At 53.0% G+C, this 23,735-nt stretch overlaps 1 protein-coding gene across 6 annotated transcripts in view; it reads right to left on the reverse strand.

Moving 5' to 3' along the window:
• The window catches only part of COL23A1 (collagen type XXIII alpha 1 chain), a 357,189-nt gene that overhangs the window by 56,876 nt on the left and 276,578 nt on the right, over positions 1-23,735 (reverse strand). For all 6 annotated transcript variants that reach the window (XM_031666665.1, XM_031666666.1, XM_031666664.1 and 3 more), the window contains exon 3: positions 11,674-11,718. In XM_031666665.1, coding sequence (XP_031522525.1) covers positions 11,674-11,718 — 45 coding nt within the window. The remainder of the gene's footprint in view (positions 1-11,673; positions 11,719-23,735) is intronic.

Genomic DNA, 23,735 nt, shown 5'->3' on the forward strand with positions numbered 1-23,735 from the left:
GGCAGAGGTTGCAGTGAGCTGAGATCACATCACTGCACTCTGGCCTCAGTGACAGAGTGAGACTCTGGCTCAAAAACAAAGCCAACCTAGGAGACATATATCTAACTCAGGTCACAAAGGCTAGATACCTTGACATAAAAACATTCCTACAAGACAGCTCTCAAAACACCAGCAATTCAGTAGAAACAATATACCCAAAGATATGAATGAAGAAGTCACAGAACAGAAAATACAAATAGCCTTGAAATATCTGGATTATGAACGAGGATTAACTTTTGTAGCTACAAGTGCTAATCTTCATAATAAAAGAAGCGAAGGTTAGAATTATGATCATATCAGATTAAAAAAATGAAAAAAGTCTCATGACCTACTGTGTGAAGGGCAATGAGGACAGTCACCTTACACACTGGTGAGAGGATAAACTGGGACCTTCTCTCTAGGGAGTGATCTGGCAATACTTAATAAGATTTAAACTGTATGTGCCGATTGCCACAGCAATTGTCCTCCTAGAAATGTATTCTGCAGCTATGTTATCACATATGTAAAAGCAGAGGGGTATAAAAACAGTCCTCATCACAGAAGTGTTGAGATAGTAAAAGTATTAGAAATGGCACAGATGGAACTGATTAAATAGAGGATGGTACAGCTGCAAATGGAATACTATGCAGCCGTGAAAAAGGTAATGTTCTGTAAGTTCTGAGATGGAACGATCTCCAGGGCGTATTGCTGCATTTTAAAAGGGTATAGAATGGCATGTAGTAAAAATGATCTGTAGACCTTTGTTTGTATAAACAGGACATCTCTAGGTGTGGGTGCAAGGAAGTGGTCATCAGGGTTGCTTCTGAGTAGGGGGGCTGAATGGCCAGAGGGCAGGAGTGGCAGAGAGACTGACCTCTCACCCTGGGCTCTTTCACACCACTGGATATTTGTGTATGGCTCACAGAGTCAAAAGCATCAACACACTTGAACTTGACAGTGGCGGGAGAAAGTTGTGTCTTTGTCTGCTCCTCCCAGCTTTTGCTGCCTTTCCTCACACTCATGTCCAAGCTGCCTCCAGGGAAGCTCAGGCTGGGATTATTATTCCGAGAGCCTGAGGTCCTGAGAGCAGAGCCCTGGGGACTGGCGCGAGGTGCAGCCCAGACGAGACGAACGAGGGGCTGTAAGAGTAACCATCGCTCCCTCGCTGAGCACTCATCATGCACTGGAGGCTCCATGAATGCGTTCCCCAGACCATCATGTAACCCCTGCTTCAACCTCACTAGGTGCATTTTACAGATGAGGAAACTGAGGCCCAGAAAGGCTGCCATGCCCAGGGTCACGTCCTCTTCTGACCTGGGCAGAGAGAAACTGTTCTGGCAGAAAGAGCTCTAACGTGTACTGAGCTTCCCCTGAGGTCCCCGGGAGGGTGTGTGGTGTGTCTGAGTCACCCGGCTGGTGAGGCGGTGGTCCAGCCAGAGGCAGTCCCGCAGGACCCTAAACCCATGGCACCATCCATGGTCTCCAGAGGGGGTGGCAGAGTGGGAATGGTGGCATTCTGGAGACTGATCTCCTTGCTAGTGGGACAGGCCACATCAAGCTCATCTACAGGACTTTAAAACACACTGCCCACCACTTCTCTTGGGCCCTACTGGCACCATGTCACCAGGCTACCATTGCTTCACGCCAGCACCATCATCACAGCCTCCTAACCCTTCTCCTGGGTACCCAACCCCACCAGCCAGAGGGGCATTTAAAAAATGCCCAACCCCTTTCCAGGGCTTCCCATGGCACATGGAACGAAAACTCCTGGCCCAGCCTTCCTGCATGGCCCAGTCCTTGCCAGTCTCCAGTGCCCTTGGGCACAGTGCTCTGCTCCACCCTTCCCTCTCAGTTCCCCAAGCTGCCAGCTCCCTTCAGCCTTAGACATTCACAGCGGCTATGTTCCTGCAGCCGGCATGGCATGGCTCCGTTGCCACTCCCTTGGACAAACCTTCTACAACGGTGACATCCAAAGATGTCAAAGACAAGGTTGGGCGCAGTGGCTCATGTCTGTAATCCCAGCACCTGAGGTCAGGAGTTTGAGACCAGCCTGGCCAACATGGTGAAAACCCATCTGTACTAAAACTACAAATATTAGCTGGGTGTGGTGGTGGGCACCTGTAATCCCAGCTACTCAGGAGGCTGGGGCAGGAGAATCGCTTGAACCTGGGAGGCAGATGTTGCAGTGAGCCAAGATCAGGCCACTGCATTCCAGTCTGGGCAACAGAGTGAGACTCCATCTCAAAAACACAAACAAAAAACAGACATGTCACAGACAAAGATGTCTCCCACCCTCCCCGCACTGGTTTCTGTCATCTTTCCCTGGTTATTTCCTTCCATGCGTTTGTTGCAATCGGTAGTGATGATTTACTTGTGGGGCGGGGACTGTTTCTGTCAGTCTCCGGCAAGGCACTTCCCTGAGAGGGACCACATCTGCCCAGTTCCTGCTGTCTCCTTGCTGCCCAGATGGGAGCTGGGCAGGCACAAACACTTAGCCAGCACCTGCTGAATGGATGAGGGCCGAAAAGGGCAAGAGCGCCTGGATGCCATCGCATTTTCGGAGCCCTCTGCACTTGACCTCATGTACTAGGTCTGTGCTGTGGCTGCCACAGCCTCTGGAGATGGACTGTACGGCCTGAAGCAAGCTGGGCATCCAAGAGTGATGGATGAGACAGAGGGGCTGGTCCAGGCCAGCCAGGGGTTCCTGCTTAGAAAGTGAGCTGGCTGCAGGGCTTCCAGGTGACCACAGGTGATGCCCCGAGGCCCAGCCCTTCCGTGCACAGCCTTCAAACGCATGTTCCAAGCATAGGATGGTTCCACTGACTTTGCTGTCAGGAATGTGGCAGCCATTCAGTAAGAGCCAGATGACCTGGGAAACAGGTGAAAGCACCTGATGAAGTAGAGGGTTTGATGACTCTGGGGCCTCTTGGGCTGAATGGATGTGGCCCAAGAGAGTTCCTCAAACTGGGAAACTTGCCCACTCACTCCCTGGGGTTAGGAGCAGGTGGGCAAGCTGCTTGCTATGTTACCAGGTAAGCAGAAGTGCATGGTGGTCTTGGGAGCCTCCGACGCCCACCTTCAGCTCTCAGCCCCTCTGGGAACAATCATGTCTCTAGTGTTTCCCAAAGGGCGTGTCCAGCCTTCCTGAAACACAAACCAAGAGGAGTATTTCCCACAGCCTGGCAGGGGCCAGGCCTACACACCAGGAGGTGAGGGCTGGCTTCAGTGGCCTGAGGCTGCCAGGGTCACTGTCCCTGCTCACAGTCCCACACCTGCTCCTCTCTGTTGCCCCTGGACTCCTAACCTCCCCTCTGCCTGTGACCTGCTCTCCCTGGTCCTGATTGAGCCTCTCTTCCTCTCTCATTCAGCCAGCTCAGGTAAGATGCCGCACCCTGGCTCCCAGCTCTCAAAAGCCTGAACCCATTCCCAGAATAAAGACAACAACCTTTAGGGACTTTTCCCCAAAGGAGCAGAGTGGGCCAGGCTAGTCTCGAACTCCTGACCTCAAGTGATTCACCTGCCTTGGCCTTCCAAAGTGCTAGGATTACAGGTGTGAGCCACCATGCCTGGCCTCATTTTCTAGTTGTTAAGATGGGAAGTTAGCCTATTGATTTGACTATAAAATCCTTACAATAAAACAGGAATAAATCTTCATGGTCTTGAGTTAGGTAATTGAGTCTTAGATATAACTAAAAGCACAAAGTACAAAAGAAAAAACTGATAGATTGGACTTCACCAAAATTAAACTGGGGAAAAATGAAATTATACATGTATCTCAAACCGAATATAAAAAATCAATTCCATATAGATTAAGGATTCCAATGTAAAAAGTAAACATTCAGAAAAAAGATGAAAGAATATCTTTTTTCACTCGAGGTTGGGAACATTTATTTTTTCTTTAACTTTTAAGTCCAGGGGTACATGTGCCAGATGTGGATTCTTTAGAATGTTCTATGCATGAGATCACGTCATCTGCAAATAGAGATCGTTTTACTTCTTTTCCCTTATGAATGTCTTTAATGTCTCCTTTTTGCTTAATTGTCCTTGCTAAAACCTTCAACACAAAGTTAAATAGTAGTAGCAGAGGAGTGAACATCCTTGTCATGTTCCTGATATCAGGGGTAAATCGTTCAGTCTTTCACCATTAAGTATGCTATTAGTTAGCTGTGGGTTTTTCATAGATGCCCTTTATCAAGTTGAGGAAGTTTGTTTTTAAATTCTTGATTTGTTGAGTAGATATTTGCTTATTTATTTACTTATTTATTTATTTAATGATGGAGTCTCGCTCTGTCACCCAGGCTGGAGTACAAAGGCGCGATCTTAGTTCACCGCAACCTTTGCCTCCCAGGTTCAAGCGATTCTCCTGCTTTGTCCTCCCGAGTAGCTGTGACTACAGGCATGCACCATCACACCCAGCTAATTTTTGTATTTTTAGTACAGATGGGGTTTCACCACGTTGGCCAGGCTGGTCTCGAACTCTTGACCTCAAGTGATTTGTCCGCCTTGGCCTCCCAAAGTGCTGGGATTACAAAGTGAGCCATTGTGCCTAGCCTGAGTCGGTTTTTTAAAATAATGACAAGTTGTGGATTTCATCAAATGCTTTATCTGCAGTTACTGAGATGATCATGTGGTTTTTATCTCTTATTCAATAATATGATGTACTGCATTGATTGATTTTGGATGTTAAACCAACATTGTATTGTTGTGTCAAATCCCACTCGGTTTATAACCCTTTTGCTGGATTCCTTTGCTTGTATTGTTGAGGATTTTTATGTCTGTGTTCATAAAAGACATTGGTCTATAGTTTCTTTTTTTGTGATGTCTTTGTCTAGTTTTGGTATCAGAGTTAATCTTGCTTCAGAATGAGTTGAGAAGTGTTCTCTCCCTTTCTATTTTTTAAAGGGTTTGCGAAAGATTGTTATTAATTCTTCAAGTGTTTGTTAGAATTCATCAGTGAAGCCATCTGATTCTGGGCTTTTCTTTGCAAAAGTTTTTTGATCACTGATTGAATCTTTCTCTTTGTTACAGGTCTATTCAGATTTTTGACTTCTTCTTGAGTCAGTTTTGGCAGTTGTGTCTTTCTAGGAATGTGTCCATTTCGCCTATGTTATCTAATTTGTAGGCATACAATCGTTAGAAGTGTTTCCTTTTAATCCTTTTCATTTTTTTAAGGTTGCTAGTTATGTACCTTCTTTCAGCCCTGATCTTGGTAATTTGAGACTCCACCGTTTTTCTTAGTCAGTCTAGTTAAAGGTTTGTCAGTTTTGTTGATCTTCTCAAAGAATCAACTTCTGGTTATGCTGATTTTCTCTACTGTTTTTCTGTTTTCCATTTCATTTCTTTTCACCCTGATTTTATGATTTTCTTTCTTTTGCTTGCTTTGGGTTAAGTTTGCTCTTATTTTTCTAGTTTATTTTTATTTGAGACCAAGACTGGCTTTGTCGCCCAGGCTGGAGTGCAGTGGCACGATCTCAGTTTACTGCAACCTCTGCCTCCTGGGTTCAAGCGATTCTCCTGCCTCAGCGTCTCGAGTAGCTGAGATTACAGGCATGCACTACCACACCAAGCTAATTTTTGTATTATTAGTAGAGAGGGGGCTTCACTATGTTGACCAGGTTGGTCTAGAACTCCTGACCTCAGGTGATCCGCCCGCCTCGGTCTCCCAAAGTGCTGGGATTGCAGGCATGAGCCACCGCACCTGGCTACTCTCCTTCAATTTTTTCTTTTCTTTTCTGAGACAGAGTCTCGCTCTGTCGCCCAGGCTGGAATGCAGCGGCATGATCTCGGCTCACTGCAACCTCCGCCCCTCCAGGTTTAAGCAATTCTCTGCCTCAGACTCCACAGTAGCTGGGATTACAGGCGCGTGCGTGCCACCACGCCTGGCTAATTTTTTGTATTTTTTCTTTTTTTTTTTTTAGTAGAGATGGGGTTTCACTATCTTGGCCAGGCTGGTCTTGAACTCCTGACCTCGTGATCCACCCGCCTCAGTCTCCCAAAGTGCTGGGATTACAGGCGTGAGCCACCGCGCCCGGCCTCAATTTTCAAAGATAGTTTTGCCAGGTATAGATTTCTTTGTTGACAGTTTTTTTTCCTTTTGTCACTTATTGAAAATGTCATCCTACTGCCGCCTTTTGGCTTTCATGGTTTCTGATGAGAAACCAGCTATTAGTATTATTGAGCATCCCTTTTCTGTGATATGCTATTTCTTTTTTTCTTTTTTTTTTTTTTTTTTTGTATAGTGACATGCTATTTCTCTGATGATGCTTTCAATTTTTTTTTTTTTTTTTTTTGAGACAGAGTCTCACTGTGTTGTCCAGGCTGGAGTGCAGTGGCATGATCTTGGGTAATTGTGACCTCCGCCTCCCAGGTACAAGAGATTCTCGTGCCTCAGCCTCCTGAGTAGCTGGGACTACAGGCACGTGCCACCATGCCTGGCTAACTTTTATATTTCTTTTTTTCTTTTTTTTTAGTAGAGATGGGATTTCACCACATTGGCCAGGCTGGTCTTGAACTCCTGACCTCATGTGATCCTCCTGTCTTGGCCTCCCAAAGTGCTGGGATTACAGGTGTGAGCCACCATGCCTGGCCAAGATTCACTCTTTTTTTTTTTTTTGGCTTTTAGCAGTGCAACTATGATGCGCTTAGGTATGTATCTCTTTGAGTTTATCATCCTTGGAGTTTGTTGAGCTTAGATGCGTAGATTCATGGTTTTCTTTAAAATTAAGAAGATTTGGCCATTTTTTTCAAATATTCCTTTGTTTCTTTCTCTCTCTTCTCTCCTTCTGGGACTACCATTATGTGTATGTTGGGACACTTGATAGTGTCTTTGAGGCTCTGTTCATTTTCCTTCATTCTTTTTTCCTTCTGTTCCTTAGGCTGGATGATATCAACTGACCTATGTGCAAGTTCTGATTCTTTCTTCTGTTGGCCCAAATCTACTGTTGAAGCCCTCTACTGAATTTTCATTTCAGTTATGGTACTTTGTGAGAGTGGGGCTCTAAGACAGGTTTTTAATGGACATGTACAGAGCCCTGCACATGCATGTGCCTTCCACATACCCAAGAATAAGCTGGAGCTTTTCAAAGCTCCTCTGAACATCTCATTCCCTATATTTTTATTTTAAGTTTTCTTTTTTTTTTTTTTTTTGAGACGGAGTCTCGCTCTGTCGCCCAGGCTGGAGTGCAGTGGCACGATCTTGGCTCACTGCAAGCTCCACCTCCTGGGCTCAAGCAATCCTCCTGCCTCAGCCTCCCGAGTAGCTGGGACTACAGGTGCCGCCACCACACCCGGCTAATTTTTTGTATTTTTAGTAGAGATGGGGTTTCACCGTGTTAGCCAGGGTGGTCTCGATCTCCTGACCTCGTGATCCACCCACCTCGGTCTCCCAGAGTGCTGGTATTACAGGCGTGAGCCACTGCGCCTGGCCTATTTTAAGTTTTCAAGTCATCCACTGGTGTTATCACCTCGAGCAGCTTCAATGGTCAACAACTGCTGCTGATTATTTTTGCTAAGCACCCTGGGGACAGGGCTCTTCCTTCTGAGCACGCTGTGCATAGGCCACCTAGAGACAAGCCTTGAGTATGGTACTTTTCCACGGAGCTGCCTGACAAGTCAAATAGTGACAACTCTCTGGGGATGGGCATTTGCAAGCTTCCAACCTGTTCTGCTTCCTCCAGCGGTTGCTAGTTTTCACAAACAAGTACGTGGTTGTGACATTGCTGGGTTGTGTGTATGTGTTTTTTTTTTTGCTTGTTTGTTTTTTGAGACAGAGTCTAGCTCTGTTGCCCAGGCTGGAGTGCAGTGGCACAATCTCAGCTCACTGCAACCTCTGCCTCCTGGGTTCAAGCGATTCTTGTGCCTCAGCCTCTGAGTAGCTGGGACTACAGGTATGTACCACCATGCCTGGCTAATTTTTGTATTTTTAGTAGGGATGGGGTTTCATCATGTTGGCCAGGCTGGTCTCAAACTCCTGGCCTCAAGCAATCCACCTGCCTCGGCCTCCCAAAGTGCTGGGATTACACGGGTGCACCATGCACGGTTTTTAAAGCTGTTTTTGAAGGCTACCATGGAGCTTGAGAGAGAACATTAAAATGCTACAAATCTCACTGTTCTTATTAATAGCAAGATTCAGATATTTCCTGAATAAACATTTCTTGGGCTGCTGCAAAACTTTTGTTCGTTTCTAGAGTTGTGAAAAGGTCAGTCTTCTCCATTGTTTTTGCTCCTTTATGGAGGAGATCTTCAGAGTTCCTCACTCCACCATTCCAGAAGTGCTTCTTCCACTGGCTTTTTAGAAAGAGTTTCTTGGGGACAGGGCAGATAAAAGGCCCTAGCACAGAAACCGCCGATGCAAGGCTAGCAGCTGTGGAGAGCTGGCAGTGCCTCCATTTGTCTCTGTAGGTTTGTGTAGGCACTGGTCAAGCAGTCTCCTAACTGTGTTCCTCTTTTGTCCGCAAGGCCCTCTTTCTCTCTCCCTTCTCTCCTCCTTCCCATCAATAAGCATTTATGGACCATCTCCTGAGTGGGGGCCTAGCCCAGGCCCTGCCCTGAGGAGCCCATGCTTTGGTGGAGAAGCAGGACAACTCTGCAGACCAGGCCACCGCCCCAGGTGTGGGAAGCGCTGAGATGGAGGGAGGTATCTAGTGCTGTGGGAGCAGGGGAGAGTGACGGACACTCTTGAGGATAGGAGGGTCTAGGAGGAGAGAGGGTCCTGCCCAAGGCCCTTAGAAAGAAAGGGGACCCCAGAGTGCAGGTGCAGTTCTGGGATTCTCCAGCTAAGAAGCCAGCCAGGGGAAGGCGGGAAATCCATTCCATTTCAGATAGAGACATAGAAACACGATAGAGACATAGAAACACTGCAGGACTGTGGAGCTCCTACTCGGAGCTAGGGAGGCCCCTGCCCTGAAGGCAGGCAGGATCACCCTATCTGCAGGTCTGCAGCAGCCTCAGGAAGGCATCCCAGCCAGGCACTGCCTTACCTGGCAAAAACAGCCTTTCTCTGCGGGTGCGGTGGCTCATGCCTACAATCCCGGCACTTTGGAAGGCCAAGGCGGGTGGATCACTTGAGGCCAGGAGTTCGAGACCTGCCTGGCCAACATGGTGAAATCCCGCCATCTCTACTAAAAATACAAAAATTAGCCGGGCATGGTGACGCATGCCTGTAATCCAGCTACTCAGGTGGCTGAGGCACGAGAATCACTTGGATCTGGGAAGCAGAGGCTGCTGTGAGCTGAGATTGTGCCACCGCACTCCAGCCTGAGTGACCGAGCGACTCTGTCTCCCCCCCGCCAAAAAAAAGCCTTTCTCCCAAGGGACACAGGAAAAAGGCCTCTTTATACAAGGGAAGGCAAGAAAGCCAGGATGTGCGTATGTGTGTAACTATCTAGAAAGAAACTCAAGGCCCAGCCAAGCCAATCAGAGAGGCACATCTGTTCTGTGCAGCTCACTGTTTTTGGATAGGCAGACGATCGGGACACCGAGGGGGTGGGATCCCGCCCACCCCTTGGCCAGCAGCTGGCCTCTGGCAAGGTACTGTACCCCTTGGAGCCTCAGTTTCCTCATCAGCAAGTGGGTATAATAACATATTCTTATCGTGCAGTGCTCTGAGGATCGCACGAGATAAAGGACTTGAAAGAGCCCAGCACAGGGCCAGGGACCCACTGGGTCTGTCTTTCCTTGACTTTGAGGTTGTTTTAAAGTCGAGTCATAAGTTAAATGGAGTTTGAAGTAAGCTGAATAATATCATACTTTGCCCTAAAAAGTGACTCTGTGTTCCTCATCTCCTTCCAAAAATCACGTCAGGAACTTATAATAAAAGGCAATAAAACCTTTTACGAGGGTGAAAATAAGAACGGAGTAATAAAGTGTGTATTTGGCAGGGTCTGGGGTGATTACACACAGAAGCTAAAGGAAGCTCCAGCTACTGAACGCAAAACAGGCTTCAGCTTCCAGAAGTCAAGGCAGAAAGAGACACGAAGGGTGCTTCCTGCCGGTGAGCGCTAAGGAGTGTATCTGGAGGGCCTCTGTGTAAGGAACTCGACCCTGCAAACCCAGTGCAACGAGGAGGCAGAAAGCCTGTGCCCAGCTCAGGGAGAGGAGTCTGCGGCCCGGAGAAAACCTGCCACTGCCTCCTCTTGGGTCCAGTCAGCCTGGGGTCCTCCTGGTGGTGAGCTGGCCTGGCTTCGTCCCCACGGCCACCTTGTGACGTTGCTTAGGGGCGGGGCATTCATTCATTCGCTGTTCCCTGCATTTACATGCCTGGGGGCTGCCTCTGCTAAGTGCCGGGCGACACCTCTTGGACAAAACGGTTAGAGGTGTTTTTGGAGGAGATGCTTGAGCTGGGCTTAAAGGACAAAGGGTAATGATCTTGGGGTGGGAGTCCAGGTAGAGGAGATGTTCTGGGTGCAGGAAGACATAAGAGTGAAGGCTCAGAAGCTGGAGGGCCCTGGACATCCACGGTGAGGCTGGAGGTGGGGGCATGGCGTCGGGGTGATGAGAGCCGCAGGAGGCCACGTCGGTGAGAACAGAGAAGAGGACACGGATCCAAGCCATGGCGGAGAAGGCTTACGGGGACTTGGCATGGGCAGGGAAGGGATCGAGGATGGAGCCAGGTGTCTACACAGGGAAGCAGGTGGCTAGATGCCTCCTCCCTGCGATGGGGAAGCCCAGGGAAGAAAGTTGGGGGAGATGCTGGCTTTAGCAGGGCAATGTCCAACCTTGGGGACCCAGTGGGGAGGATGTGGCTGGAGGCAGAGAGAGGACATGGTCAGCGTCACAGGAGTGGGAGACTGTGGGAGAGAGGAGAGGAGAGGGCCAGGGAAGATTCATTCACAGGGCAGGTGGGTCCTGTGAGAATGGCAAAGGAGCCAAGGTCACAGACGCGGTGGGAAGCGTAGCCGAGACACCCGGGACTGCCTGGCATGGGGGAGTGGCCAAGGGTGGGGGTCAAGAAAGAGAAAGACAGCAAAGCCTCCAGAGTGGCCATCAGAGGTGGCCATGGGAGATGGGCGGGGGGGTTCTGGAGATGATGGGAGACGGGCGGGGGGGGGAGTCCCTGGGGGGAGGGGACAGGCGGGGGGGGGTCTGGGTGATGGGGACGGGGGGTTTCTGGGTGATGGGGACGGGCAGGGGGGTTCTGGGTGAAGCAGAGGCAGCAGGAAGGAAGGGTGGCGAACACAGGTGCCTCTGCAGGCTGCAGGGAAGGGAGGTGGGGGAGTCTCCTCCTGGCGGCTCCGCCAAGGAAGGACAGGCCACATCTGGGGAGGGATGAAACCCACAGAAGAGCCGGGTTGTGCTGAAGGACCCATGGGGGAGGTCGTGGCTGGCGGAGTCATCACCTTCTGCCTCAGAGAGAGGGGCTGCTCTGGAGTGGGAGACTAGGGGCCGAAGTGCTCAAGGCCAACAATGAGATTCAGGGGATGGCTGGGGGAGAGGGGACAGTCCTGGAACTGTGAATGCCAAGAAGCCCGGGAAAGGCAGTAGTGGGTGCTGTGGCCTCAGGAAACAGCGGCTGGACTTGGAAGGCGGAGGAGCAACTGCCCAGGGCCAAGGCATGAATCAGGGTGGGGAAGCAGGTGGGCAGGCCGTGCAGCCAGAGCCTGGGGCCATGGTGGCTTCCAAGCCTCCACTCAGGTGCTGAGAAAAGCTGGGACTCACCAGGGTCGCCTCTTCTCCCAGGCTTGCCGCGCCGTCCAGGGGGCCCTAGACAGGAAAACAAGAATGCATTCACTGAGAAGGGAAGCCAGGGGACTTGGCTGCGTGGGGCATGCCCCGCCCATCCACTGGTCTGCTCGCAACAGCTTTCTGCGAGTGGCCTGCCCGAGGGGGTCTGCTGGGAGATGCGTGGGGAGGAATCCCTTCCTTCTGCCACTACCTCGCCTGTTCCGCCAACCCCCCTCCCGAGCTGGCCGCATCCCTCATGCCCCACGCACCCATTCTGTTATTTAATCATTGGTTCACTTGGTCATTCCTAAGCCCTCCCTCAATCACAAAGATTCCCACAGGATGATCCTGAGGCAGACGCGTTTGCAGCTGAGAAACTTCAGACTTAGGAGGAAAGTAAGGGCGGGTTATCTTAGGAAAGCCCCAAGAAATGCTTCTGAACATTCACTAAAGTAAAACAACAAAGTCAACACAACGAAGAGGCCGTCACGGCTGCGCGGCGCTGAAATTCAGTCACGACAGGCGCTACGCGATCCGCCTGCAGTCCTCGCCACTCGCTGGGGCCTCCAGCTCCGCCTTCCCCAGAGCCAGGGAGCTGCTCAGCCGCCTTCGGGGCTTCCCGTCCACATCCGTGCTCCATCCGCGCACCGTAAGCCCTTCTGAATTTACAGTGCAGACCCCGCGACCTCCGCCTCTAGCCCTTTGCCCACGTCAGGCCCCGAGACCAGAGTGACCTCAACGCTGAAGGAGGCGTTTTGGCTCTGGCCGTGGCAGCAGAGGTCTGAGGCCTCCCTCTCCCTCCCCTCACCTCTGTGGCGCTCACTGCCATCCTTCCCGGCGCCCCTTCTCGCCCCTGTTTCAGTGAAGTTGGGTGCAGGTACAAGATTGCAATGTGTAAATGGCATTTGATACGTCTTGCTCACCCACTGCATGCCAGGCTCTGGCCTGGGCCTGGAGGCAACAGTGGGACAGGCTGTGACCCTATGACAAGGCACTGCCCTTTCCTGCAAAAGCCAACCTCAAACCCCCTCAGGTTTCCAGAACAACCATGAAGGACATGCAGGAGACTGGCCCCGATCGCGCCTGTGGCAGGATGGAAAAATGAGTGTGTGTCTGTGCATGTGTGTCTGTGTGTGTCTCTATGAGTGTCTGTGTGCATGTGAGTGTGTGTCTCTGTGTTTCTGTGTATGTGTCTGTGTATGTAGGTTTGTGTCTGTGTGCATGGGAGTGTCTGTGTGTGTGTCTGTGTTTCTGTGTGTGTCTGTGTGCATGTGTCTGTGTGCATGTGTCTGTGTGCATGTGTCTGTGTGCATGTGTCTGTGTGTGTCTCTGTTTCTGTGTGTGTGTGTGTATGTAGGTTTGTGTCTGTGTGCATGTGAGTGTGTGTGTCTGTTTCTGTGTGTGTGTCTGTGTATGCAGGTTTGTGTCTGTGTGTCTTACGGGAGGTGTTTCCCGACTTTCGTTAAGGGAAGGGGAGGAGGGAGGGCCAGTCTCTGAGAAACAGTGAGAGAGAAGAGATCCCTTCAGGGGGAGAGGGGCCCTCCGTGCTACGCTACACGCCAAAAGCTTTGCAGGCCCAGGGGTCAGGCGAGACTGAGTTTCTTGCCAGCTTCATGGACTGGAGACTTGAGGTGAGGATGGTTAAACAAAATTTAAAAATGAAAAACATGCTACTTCTTGCTTCCCTGTGTTTTAAGGGCAAAAACGCATGCCAGGGACGTAGCCCTTGGTTTCTCCCATCCTGGACACAGACCCTGAATTTGGGGTTTACGCTGGAATTGCCAGGGGCTGTGTGGAGCTGGCAAGGCCAGGATTCCGGGACCCCCAGAACAGACAACAGCTCCTTATACTGTGTGGGTTTATAGCTTAGGAGGCATCTCCAGGCCCACGCTCTCGGCCGAGGCCTGCGACACCCACACTGTATGGCCAATTACCTTCCTATCTCCACGTGCTTGTCCCACCAGCATCTCAGACCCGTTGTGGCCGAAACACCTGCTTTGATCCCCTCCCCAGTGAGTGGCCTGTGCGGGGCTGATGGTGCCTGGGAACTTCCGGAGCCAGTCACACCGGATGACTGGCCCTGGGTATTAACTAAGCCCCAGGTTTGGGGGGCAGGTCAGCACCCTTGGGGGGCCTTTCCTCCTCTCTGGGCCTGTTTTCAATGAGAGCGATGTGTGGGAATGGGAACCCCCCAGCACACGTGGCACCGTGTTCCTCTGGCTGTAGGAGGAAGAAGGCCCAGTGGCCACCCACAAAGCTTCGGGGCTCTTGCCAGGCCTCAGGTTGTGCTCAGCTCAGCGAAGCTCCTGGCCCCGGGCCCCAGGCAGAATGTGGGGCACAGCAGGAAAGGGGCCATGAGTGGGGGAAGAAGCCAGACTCTGCTAGATCCAAGGCAAAGCAGCACTGTGCTTTCCTGATGGGCACCACTGGTACGACCAGGAAGTTCTCTGTCTGGGTAACTGAAGCCAGATGAGGACATTTGCCTGCGTCGGGGTGGCTGAACTAATGGATTTGTCTGGTGGCTCTCCTGGGTGGCACGGTTAGGCAGAGGCCGATGGGGAGGGATGCTGGCAGGGTGGGCAGCTGCCCAGGCAGGGTAGGGGGCCTGCCTCCCAGTGTCACTGGGCGGTGCTCCCTGCAGGCCTGGAGCTGGGCAGGACTGGGGCATTGCTGGGCATGCCGGGCCTATGAGCCGCTGGCCAGGCAGGCTGGATGTGACCCTGACTGAAATGGTCCTCATGCAGGGAGAGAATGAAGCTGGTCGTGCACACTCCTGAGGGCTGATCCTAACCAGGCACAGTGCTGGGGGCGCCATGTGGCCAACTCGCAGATGAACAAGCGGTCTACCCTTCATTCTGAGCTCTGGACCTGAATGTCCAACTCCACGGGGAGGCACCACTTCCAAACCCAAACTCACCTCCCGACTTCCCACGCGCTCCCCGCCTCCCTTGTTACTTAAGTGCAGGTCCCAGCAGCACCCAAGCAGCCAAGCCAGAGACCCCCCTGGGCATCATCCTGCCCCAGCCCCCAACCTGGACCCCTTCCTTCTCGGCATCAGGCAAACGCTGCCCCATGCACTTGGTCCCCTACTCTGTCACTCGCCCTTTCTGCCGTGCTTGGTTCTCCCTCCTGGCACAAAGGAGCTCCTGCGGTAAGCACTCTGCATCTCAGGCAGCTCTGTGTCCCCAACTCCCACCACAGGACAGGACCAAGTGATGTGTGTTCAGGGGAGGAAGGAGAGAGACAGGGAGGGAGGGAGGGAGGGGACAGGCAGGGAGGCCTCAGGTCTCCTCACTGCTTCTGGGATTTTCCGGAAAAGACGGCAAGTCCAGCAAGCTCCAGGGCTTAGGAGAGACACAGGGCCACCTGGTCTGACGTGCACGTGCCAGTGAGATAGGCAGTGCCTTCCACCCTTCCTTTCCCCTACTGCGAGAAGACAGGCGGTGAGGCCCTGGGAGAGGGCGCGTGTGCTGGAGCTGGGCTTCCTGCTGACCGTGGGCTCCCACGCCGCTGCTTTCACCAACAGAGAGGCCAGGCGGGTTTGGAGACTGGACTGCAGGAGCCGCAGGAGTGGGGGCAGGACGGACAGCTGTTCCTGAGTCTCTGGACTATCAGGTGCTGAGAGCCCACCACGGGCAGTGACCTGGGTTCAGCATCTACGGGGTGCCAAGCCGGCTGCTCACCCAGTGAGCATGAACTCGCGACCCTTTTCCTCCAGGACCCCCTGTGCCCACCCAGCAGGCTCACCTCTGCCTTGCCAGTTCTCTGAGGAAGGGGCTAGTGTTCCCTGCACAGATGAGAACTCTGGGGCTAAGCCAGGTGAAGGGACCTGCCTAAGGCTGTGTTGCTAGAGCTTCCTGGATGCCTTCATAGTCTGTGGCTCCCAAGTGCAAGGACAGTTGTGCCCCACATGCTGAGCCACCGGGCAGGTGGCCTTGGTGACGAGGGAGGCCGTTCCCCTGGGGCTGTGGTCCCTTTGCCGGGACTGGCTGTGCCCCAGGGCATCTGGGCCTGGTGTGCAGGAGATTGCCCCACCCCTTGGAAGAGCAGGGCCAGCTTGGCTGCAGCTCAGACCTGGCTCCAACAAGCAAAACCACGCCTGTGGCCAGGTGATTGGCCCAAGGTTTCCCTTGTTTCTTGTTTTTCTTCTTTTCTACAAGTAGAAGAAACTTTCCTCCTGCTGCCTGAGACTCAGACGCTCAGGAAGGCACTGGGAGTCTGTCTTGATTGATCTGCTCATGTGGAGAAGGGGAAACTGAGGCTGCAAGGGACAGGACGGGTCTTGCCTAAGGATGCTGCTGGAAAACTTGCCCCAGCTGGAGGGTCTAGCGCTGAAGACCACCCTGGGCTGGGAGAAGGCCATTGTCCCCCACTCTGCATGGGACCCACACAGCTCTGAGCTAGGGGCTGGCTGCTGGGGAACGACGGTATTTCACCGTGGTGCCACCACAGTGGCATTTGCGAAACTTCCTTTCAGAGGCTGGGGCGAGGGGTGTGCGAGAGCAGGAGGGGAAGAACCTGACTGGTGGGGAAGCTGTGTCTTCTGAGCAACTGACTCAACCTCATTGAACCTTAGGGTTTCCGACTCAGGAGGACAGAGGTTTGCGAGTGGTGGTAACTACACCTGCCTTGTGGAATCAAGAACCAGACGAGCTGGCAGCAGACACACCAGCCTGGGGTACAAACGGGGTGCTTCTTTGGGACCCCAAGCTGCAGAGGCCTCTGGGTCATTAAAATGCAGGGCTTTAATGTAAGTGGGTTCTTTTCTTTGTGTGTGTGTGTGTGTGTTGGGCTCTCACTCTGTTGCCCAGACTGTAGTGGCGTGATGACAGCTCACTACAGCTTCAAACTTCTGGGCTCAAGTGATCATCTCGCCTCGGCCTCCCATAGTGTTGGGATTAGAGGCCTGAGCCACCGCGTAACTGGTTCTTACGAGTCCCCAGGTGGGTGAAGCTGGAGACACAGTGATTCCACCTCAGGAACTCTGTAGGCAAGTTCGAGGTGCTGAGGCCAACGGAGCCGTTGGCTACACCCTGAGCGAAGGGCAAGGGCAACCCCATGGGAAGCCGGGAGCTTTTCCGTGTCCCTAATCACTGCCCGGCTGTAAACCTCGGGATGAGAATGCAGAGGCTGAGCTCTCTGGACATGAGGTTTCTCAATGACATTTCAAGGTGCCCGGTCCAGCACAAGCCAGTGAGGCCTCCAGCTCGCTGCCCAATGACTCTGGAAGTCTGAGAGCAGCATCAGCACAGTAGATAACTCCAGGGAGGCCCACGGCTTTCTCAGCGCTGTTCGAGGCCAGACAAAAGGAAACCATTTCTAACTCATACAAATCTCATCTCTGGTTGGGATGGAGAACTCGCGCCATTGATCAACTCCAAAGGGGGCCCTCAAACCCCAACAGGCTTCCTCTGAGGCCCAAGCAACAGGGATTTGGCTGAGTGGTTCCCCCCGCCCAGCTCTCCAGGAATCTCCTTCCCCGAGGACGTCCCCTCCAGGAACGCCTGTCTTGTTAAGGTCCCTTCACAAGCCTGCAGCCACCCCACCTCAGCCGCACTGGGGACAGCCTGCCCAGGCCTCTCCCTCTCCCCCTACTGGCCTGGCTGCTTCCTGTGGGCTCCACTCTCAGCCCCGACCCTGGTCCTCCCCTTCGGCCAGCACCTGAGGACAGGGGGTTCATGGAATCCACACAACCCTCTGTAAAGTGCTTTCGTTTCTCTCTACTCTTTTCTTCCTATAGACCAGGAGAACTGAGGCCCAGAGAAGTCAAGAATTACTACCAGGCGCGACAGCCAAAAGGTGGAAGCAACGCAAGCGTCGGTGGACAGAAGAATGAGCAAACAAAACGCGCACTGATATAGCGGGATGTGAGTCAGCCCTAGAGAGGAAGGAGTTCCTGGCGCATGCGGCAGCACGGATGGGCCTGGAGGACGCCACGCAACGTGAAGTAAGCCCGACACAGAAAGATAAATACGGAATGATTCCACTTCTGGAGGCTCCTGCAGCCGCCAGATTCACAGGCGCAGAAGGTGGAATGGTGGGTGCCATCGGTGGGCTGGGCTAGGGGAGGCGAGGCTGGGAGCTCGGTGTTTAGTGGGTCCAGACACTCCGTTTCGCAACCTGAAAAGAGTTCTGGAGAGGGATGGTGGTGGTGATGGTTGCCTGACAACGTGAACATACTTAATGCCGCTGAACTGTACACTTAAGAATGGTTAAGACGGGAAATTTTATGGTATGTGTATTTTTTTAAATTTTTTTTTCAGAGACAGAGTCTCACACTGTTGCCCAGGCTGGAGTGCAGTGGCGCGATCTTGGCTCACTGCAAGCTCCGCCTCCCAGGTTTAAGCGATTCTCCTGCCTCAGCCTCCCGAGTAGCTGGGATTACAGGTGCCCACAACCACACCAGATAATTTTTTGTATTTTTAGTAGCCACGGGGTTTCACCATGTTGGCTAGGCTGGTCTTGAACTCCTGACTTGGTGATCCGCCCACCTTGGCCTCCCACAGTGCTGGGATTACAGGCGTGAGCCACCGCGCCCGGCTGGTATGTGTATTTTATCGCAATTAAAGAAAACAAAACAAACTACCCCTGAGCGAGGCTGTGAGCCCGGCGGGCCTGATGGAGGCTGTGGGGATGCTGCTGGCAGCCATGCAGACAGCCACAGCAGAGTGTCCCATGTGAGGGGCCTGGCACTGTGGAGTCACAGAGGGTGGCGTCCCCAAGGTCACACGGTGGGGAAATGGCAGAACTGGGATTGGAACCTGACTTCAGAGTCTGTCCCCTGAACATGTGTGTGTGATTTCCACCGTGACCATGGCCAAGTTTTTCTCATCCCACCACGTGTCGAGTGTCCCTTCAGACCTGGTCCTTCTCAGCACCACTGGAAGCCCCTTTCTATGACCCTCTTCCCAGAACTTTGGGAGGAAGTGGGGTGAGACGGCCTGAATCCTCCCAGACCTTCAGTCTGGAGCTCTCTGAGATTGCCGGGGCTCCAGGGCCATCAGGGAGTACGCCTTGAGCAGAGAAGGCAGTTGAGATCCCTGGACACGAGCTTCCAAGACCAGATCATTAAAACATCTCCCCAGACCATTTCATTTGTTTTACGAGTCTCAGACCAACCTCAGAGCTGAAAACTGCCCAGACGAGGGAGTGCTCTCTCGGCACATTCCCAGCTTGGCCCCACAAAGTCCTCTGTCCCTTGGAGGAGTGCAGGAGTAGGTGTGTCCTGGTGGGTGTCTTTAAGGTGGGCCTGGGGACCTTAGTGCTCCTGGAGGGGACACTGAGATCCGGAGAGGCTGGCCAGCTTACTCTGGCTCAGCCAGGGCTATGGGCACTGTGGTTAAATAGTCCTCTTCTTGGCATTTGTTATTTATTTATTATTTGAAATACCGGGAACCTCACAAAATAGACGCTGCCCAGGATGGCTCTCAGAGGTCTGTGAGTTAAATGTCTAATTACAAGGCCAGTGTGGTTGGCAGCCCTGGAGACCCGAGATGACTCCAGCCCCGTTTAGGCACAGCACGCCCTCCTTGTGCCGTCCAAAATGCCTGCAGTTTCCAGGTTGGTTCCTCTCCCTGAGTTAGGAGCGGCTTTAGTTAAACTTTTCCAATGGGATTAAGGAGTCCAGACCCATGACGCACCCCTGGTTGCACACCAGCCAGGCTGCAGCTCCACCACACCGTGTTTTCTGGAGTCCCAAGACATCTCCCCAAGGGCTCAGGTTGGAGGGCTCAGGCAAGGGGATGCCTGGCGGGCTGGGGACAGGGGCTTTTACCATCTCTTCAATCCTCTGAGTAATTCTGAGATGGGCCGGGCGCAGTGGCTCACGCCTGTAATCCCAGCACTTTGGGAAGCCGAGACGGGCGGATCACGAGGTCAGGAGATCGAGACCATCCTGGCTAACACGGTGAAACCCCGTCTCTACTAAAAAATACAAAAAACTAGCCGGGCGAGGTGGCGGGCGCCTGTAGTCCCATCTACTCGGGAGGCTGAGGCAGGAGAATGGCGTGAACCCGGGAGGCGGAGCTTGCAGTGAGCTGAGATCCGGCCACTGCACCCCAGCCTGGGCGACAGAGCAAGACTCCGTCTCAAAAAAAAAAAAAAAAAAAAAAAAAAAATTCTGAGATGTACAAGATTGGGCCCATTTACAGATAAAAAAAACCCTGAGGCCCACAGGAGAAGTGACCATCCGAGGCTCACAGCTGGTCAGGCCAGGGCGTTTGCCTGCACCAATGATGCTCTCCTAAGTTCCTCCTCTTCAGGGAAATGACCGTGGTTTTGGCACCAGAGCTAAACATGGCATGTCCCACCCAGAGGGTGCAGCAAGAAGGACGGGAAGGGGCAGGGAACGGGAAGGGGACAAGGGCTGGTCACAGTCTCTGGATCAGACTGTCAGGGCTCTTGTAAGTGCCTCCAGTCAAGGGGCTGAGGGTGCCCAGAGAGGCAGAGCATCAGCGATTTCTAGTAGAAGCACTGCCTTTTGAAAGCCCCCAGCCCTCGGTGCCTTCCAGCAGAGACTTAAAGGGAGAGGCGCTGCTTGGGAGTCCTTTTGATTGGCAGACGTAAGGCACGTGGGTGCCATGATGGGGAGCCAAGCCACAGGTCATTTCTCAGGCCTGGCAGAGCCCCTCCCCAGGCCCTTCAGGCCAGGCAGCTGAAGGGAGGACTGAGCAAAACCGATGGGAAGAGGGAAAAGCCCCTCAGCGTGCCTGAGACTACGACCCTTCCTGCCCACAGGGGCTCAGAGCCATGAGAACATCTCTGGAGGGGCTGGACTAGCCAGCAGGCCTGGACAGGAAGGGGAGGGGTGCAGGAACTCCAGAAAGGGGTTTTTGGCTGGGCGCGGTGGCTCACATCTGTAATTCTAGCACTTTGGGAGGCCGAGGCGGGCGGATCACCTGAGGTCAGGAGTTCGAGACCAGTCTGCCCAAATAGTGAAACCCAGTCTCTAATAAAAATACAAAACATTAGCTGGGTGTGCTGGCAGATGCCAGTAACCCCAACCACTTGGGAGGCTGAGGCAGGAGAATCGCTTGAATCCGGGAGGTGGAGGTTGCAGTGAGCCGAGATCGTGCCCCTGCACTCTAGCCTGGGCAATGAAGCAAGACTTCATCTCCAAAAAAAAAAAAAAAAAAAAAAAAAAGAAAGAAAGGGACTCTCAAGGGTGGAGGTCAGGTGAACCCGAATATTTAAAGAGCCTGTACCCAGGTGAAGGGAGGTGCTGGCTACAAAGAAGCATGTTGCCAATGCTGGCAGCGGGACTACTGGTACCCGCACAGGCGGCAGGTACAGCCATGGTGCAGGCTGTGTCGGTGCTGGGCGGCCAGCGGTGGGTGGGGGCTGAGGACATGGCTCTTGCTACACGGGCTGGTGGCCTGTGGCTTTGGGGGTGGGGGCTGAGGACATGGCTCTTGCTACACGGGCTGGTGGCCTGTGGCTTTAGGTTTGGTCAGTCCCAGATCTGTGCAACGCAAGTGAGCTTCGCCCCAGAGCCTGTCATCTCCTGGGATCTTGTTTCCTGTTGGAAAACAGGCTCCGGAGAGGCGCACGTAAACCAGCACACCCCAAAGATCACAAATTCCTCAACTCTCCATTCACCCCAAGCCTTAATCACTGACACATGTACTCCTCTGAACTTAACGAAGGCCAGGATTTATTGCTTTCAGAGAATGAAAAGCTCTGTTTTTTTTTTTTTTTTAAACTTAAAAGGTCATTCCTGTGAGCTTTTATTTTCATGAGAATTCCTTATAACCTGCCTGCTAAAGGCCCCACCCTACTCTACTCAGAGGTTCTAGGTGGGCAGGTGAGGTCTGGGGCATGGCCGGCAGGGGAGGGCACGGCCTTTGGCAGGCACTTGCCAGGAGAAGCTGGCCACGCAACACGCACCGTCTGCTCCCAGCTGAGCTGACCCTTGCAGGCCTTGAACAGGGAACTCTCGGGGTTCCTGGGAACCGTGGACCAGCACCCTCCTGAGGGAAGGGCACAGCAGCCTGGCATAGCCCAGTTTTAACTTCCGCATCCCCTGGAGCTTGAGTGGGCACTAGGGTGACCGACTGTCATGGTTTGCTGGGTACTGAGGGGTTTCCCTAGGCTCTCAGTGCTGAAATCAGGTCAGTCTCAGGCAAACTGGAACTGTGGGTCACTCCGAGGGCATCTGTAAGAAAGGAGGCCTCCCCTGCCCTATCTACCCACTGCTTCCCCACAGCCGGCCACATGCCCTGCCATCACTCCTCAGGCCTGCAAGGCTTGCCCTGCCTTGGGGCCTCTGCACCAGCTTCCCTCTGCCCGGGGCTCTCCTCTGCCCATCCCTGCATGGCTGAATGCCTGCCGCCTCCTTGGGATGCCTTCCGTGACCACCAGTCTCAGTTTTCAAGTGTCTCCTCATGCATTCATTGTCACACTTTCCTGTTTTAGCTTCTTCCAGGCACTTATTTCTATGAAAATTGCATAGCTTATTCTATGTGCTTTTTGGAGTTTATGGTTTCTCTCTTCTTGCTGGAACATCAGCTCCCTGAAGGCAGGGCTCCTGTACGCTGGCTCACGGCTGCATCTCCTGAGTAGGGCCATTAATGGGGATCCCAAGGTGCTGGGTCCCCAGGCCGGAACAATGGTCAGCCTCGCTGGCACAGAGCCACCTGCATCGGGAAGAAGTGGGCACAGACGAGGCCCCTATGGCCCCGGGCAGTGTGTACCCAGGTTGTGCACAGGCAGACACAGCCCTGCGTCCCCTCACATCATCTCAGAGCAGGTCCCACGTGGCCCCCACGCCTGGCCCCTCGGCTGCCCAGCTCTGCAGGATGCTGAGGTCTGAGGAAGCCGCACCAGCTGTGCAGCTTGCAGACCACAGCTTCAGAGGAGCCCGAGGCTGAGAGGAAAGATTGGGGGCCTGAGGAGCTGCTCCCAGATCCTGGCCCATGAGGCTACAAGGCCCGTCCAGTTCCCACGCATCCTTGACTCGCACCCCAGGGGCCTTGGGGCGATTCACGACTTGTTTTTGACCCCCACGGCCAGGGCTGAGGTCCGGCTTCCGCTAAAAGTTTCAGCTGTTAGGCCGGGTCTGATGTGCCTGGCCCTTGTCAGCAGAGGGGGCTCCTCGGTGTCTCACACCCTCCTTTCCCCGCTGTGGGGGCCTTCTGTGGGCCTGGAGGCCTCGTGGGCCCAGCGCGCTGGACCCTGCCTCCCGCACACTCCAGGGGTGGGGTGTGGGCAGGCCGTGCTCTCGGCCGTCGGCAGTGCTTTGTCCTTGCCCTGAGAGGGCGGCCACGGCGTGTCCAGCTGTGTTTAGGGCAGCAGGGTTTTAAAACAGCTTTATTAGGATATGATTCATATACCATTCAGCTCATCCCGTGGTTTCTGGAAGATTACATTGTATTTGTAAATTTCTAAACTATTCTGTAAAACCTGAGGTAGAATACATAGCATAAAAGCTCCCATCGTAACCATTCCGAAGTGGACAGTTGAGTGGCGTCAAGCACAGTCGCACGGCTGTGCAGCCACCAGCGCCATCCCTCTCCAGAGCCTTTCTCATCTTGCAAAACTGAAATTCTCTACCCACTAAACTCTGCCTCCTTATCCTCTCTCCGCACGGCTGCTGGCGACCACATCCTATCTTCTGCCTCTGTGACTCGGATGACTCTGGGTACCTCACACAAGCGGAGCTCAGCACTATTTGTCCTGTGACCGTCTTACTTCCCTGAGCATGGTGTCCTCAAGGTCCATCGTGTTATATAACCTGGGATGACGAGGTCGCCTCCCTTTTTAAAAGGCTGAATCATACTCTGCTGCATCGATAGACTACATTTTGTTATCACATAATTTTAAAAAATGGTGGTTTTATATATATACACACACACACACACACACACACACACACACAGAGACACACATATATGTCTACAACATAAAATTTGTCATTTTAACCATTTTTTAGTGCACAGACCGGTGGCGTTAAGAACATACACAGGCCGGGCGCAGTGGCTCATGCCTGTAATCCCAGCACTGTGGGAGGCCAAGGTGGGCTGATCACTTAAGGTCAGGAGTTCAAGACCAGCCTAGCC

Source organism: Papio anubis, chromosome 5 (genome assembly GCF_008728515.1).
Source record: "Papio anubis isolate 15944 chromosome 5, Panubis1.0, whole genome shotgun sequence".
Taxonomy (NCBI): domain Eukaryota; kingdom Metazoa; phylum Chordata; class Mammalia; order Primates; family Cercopithecidae; genus Papio; species Papio anubis.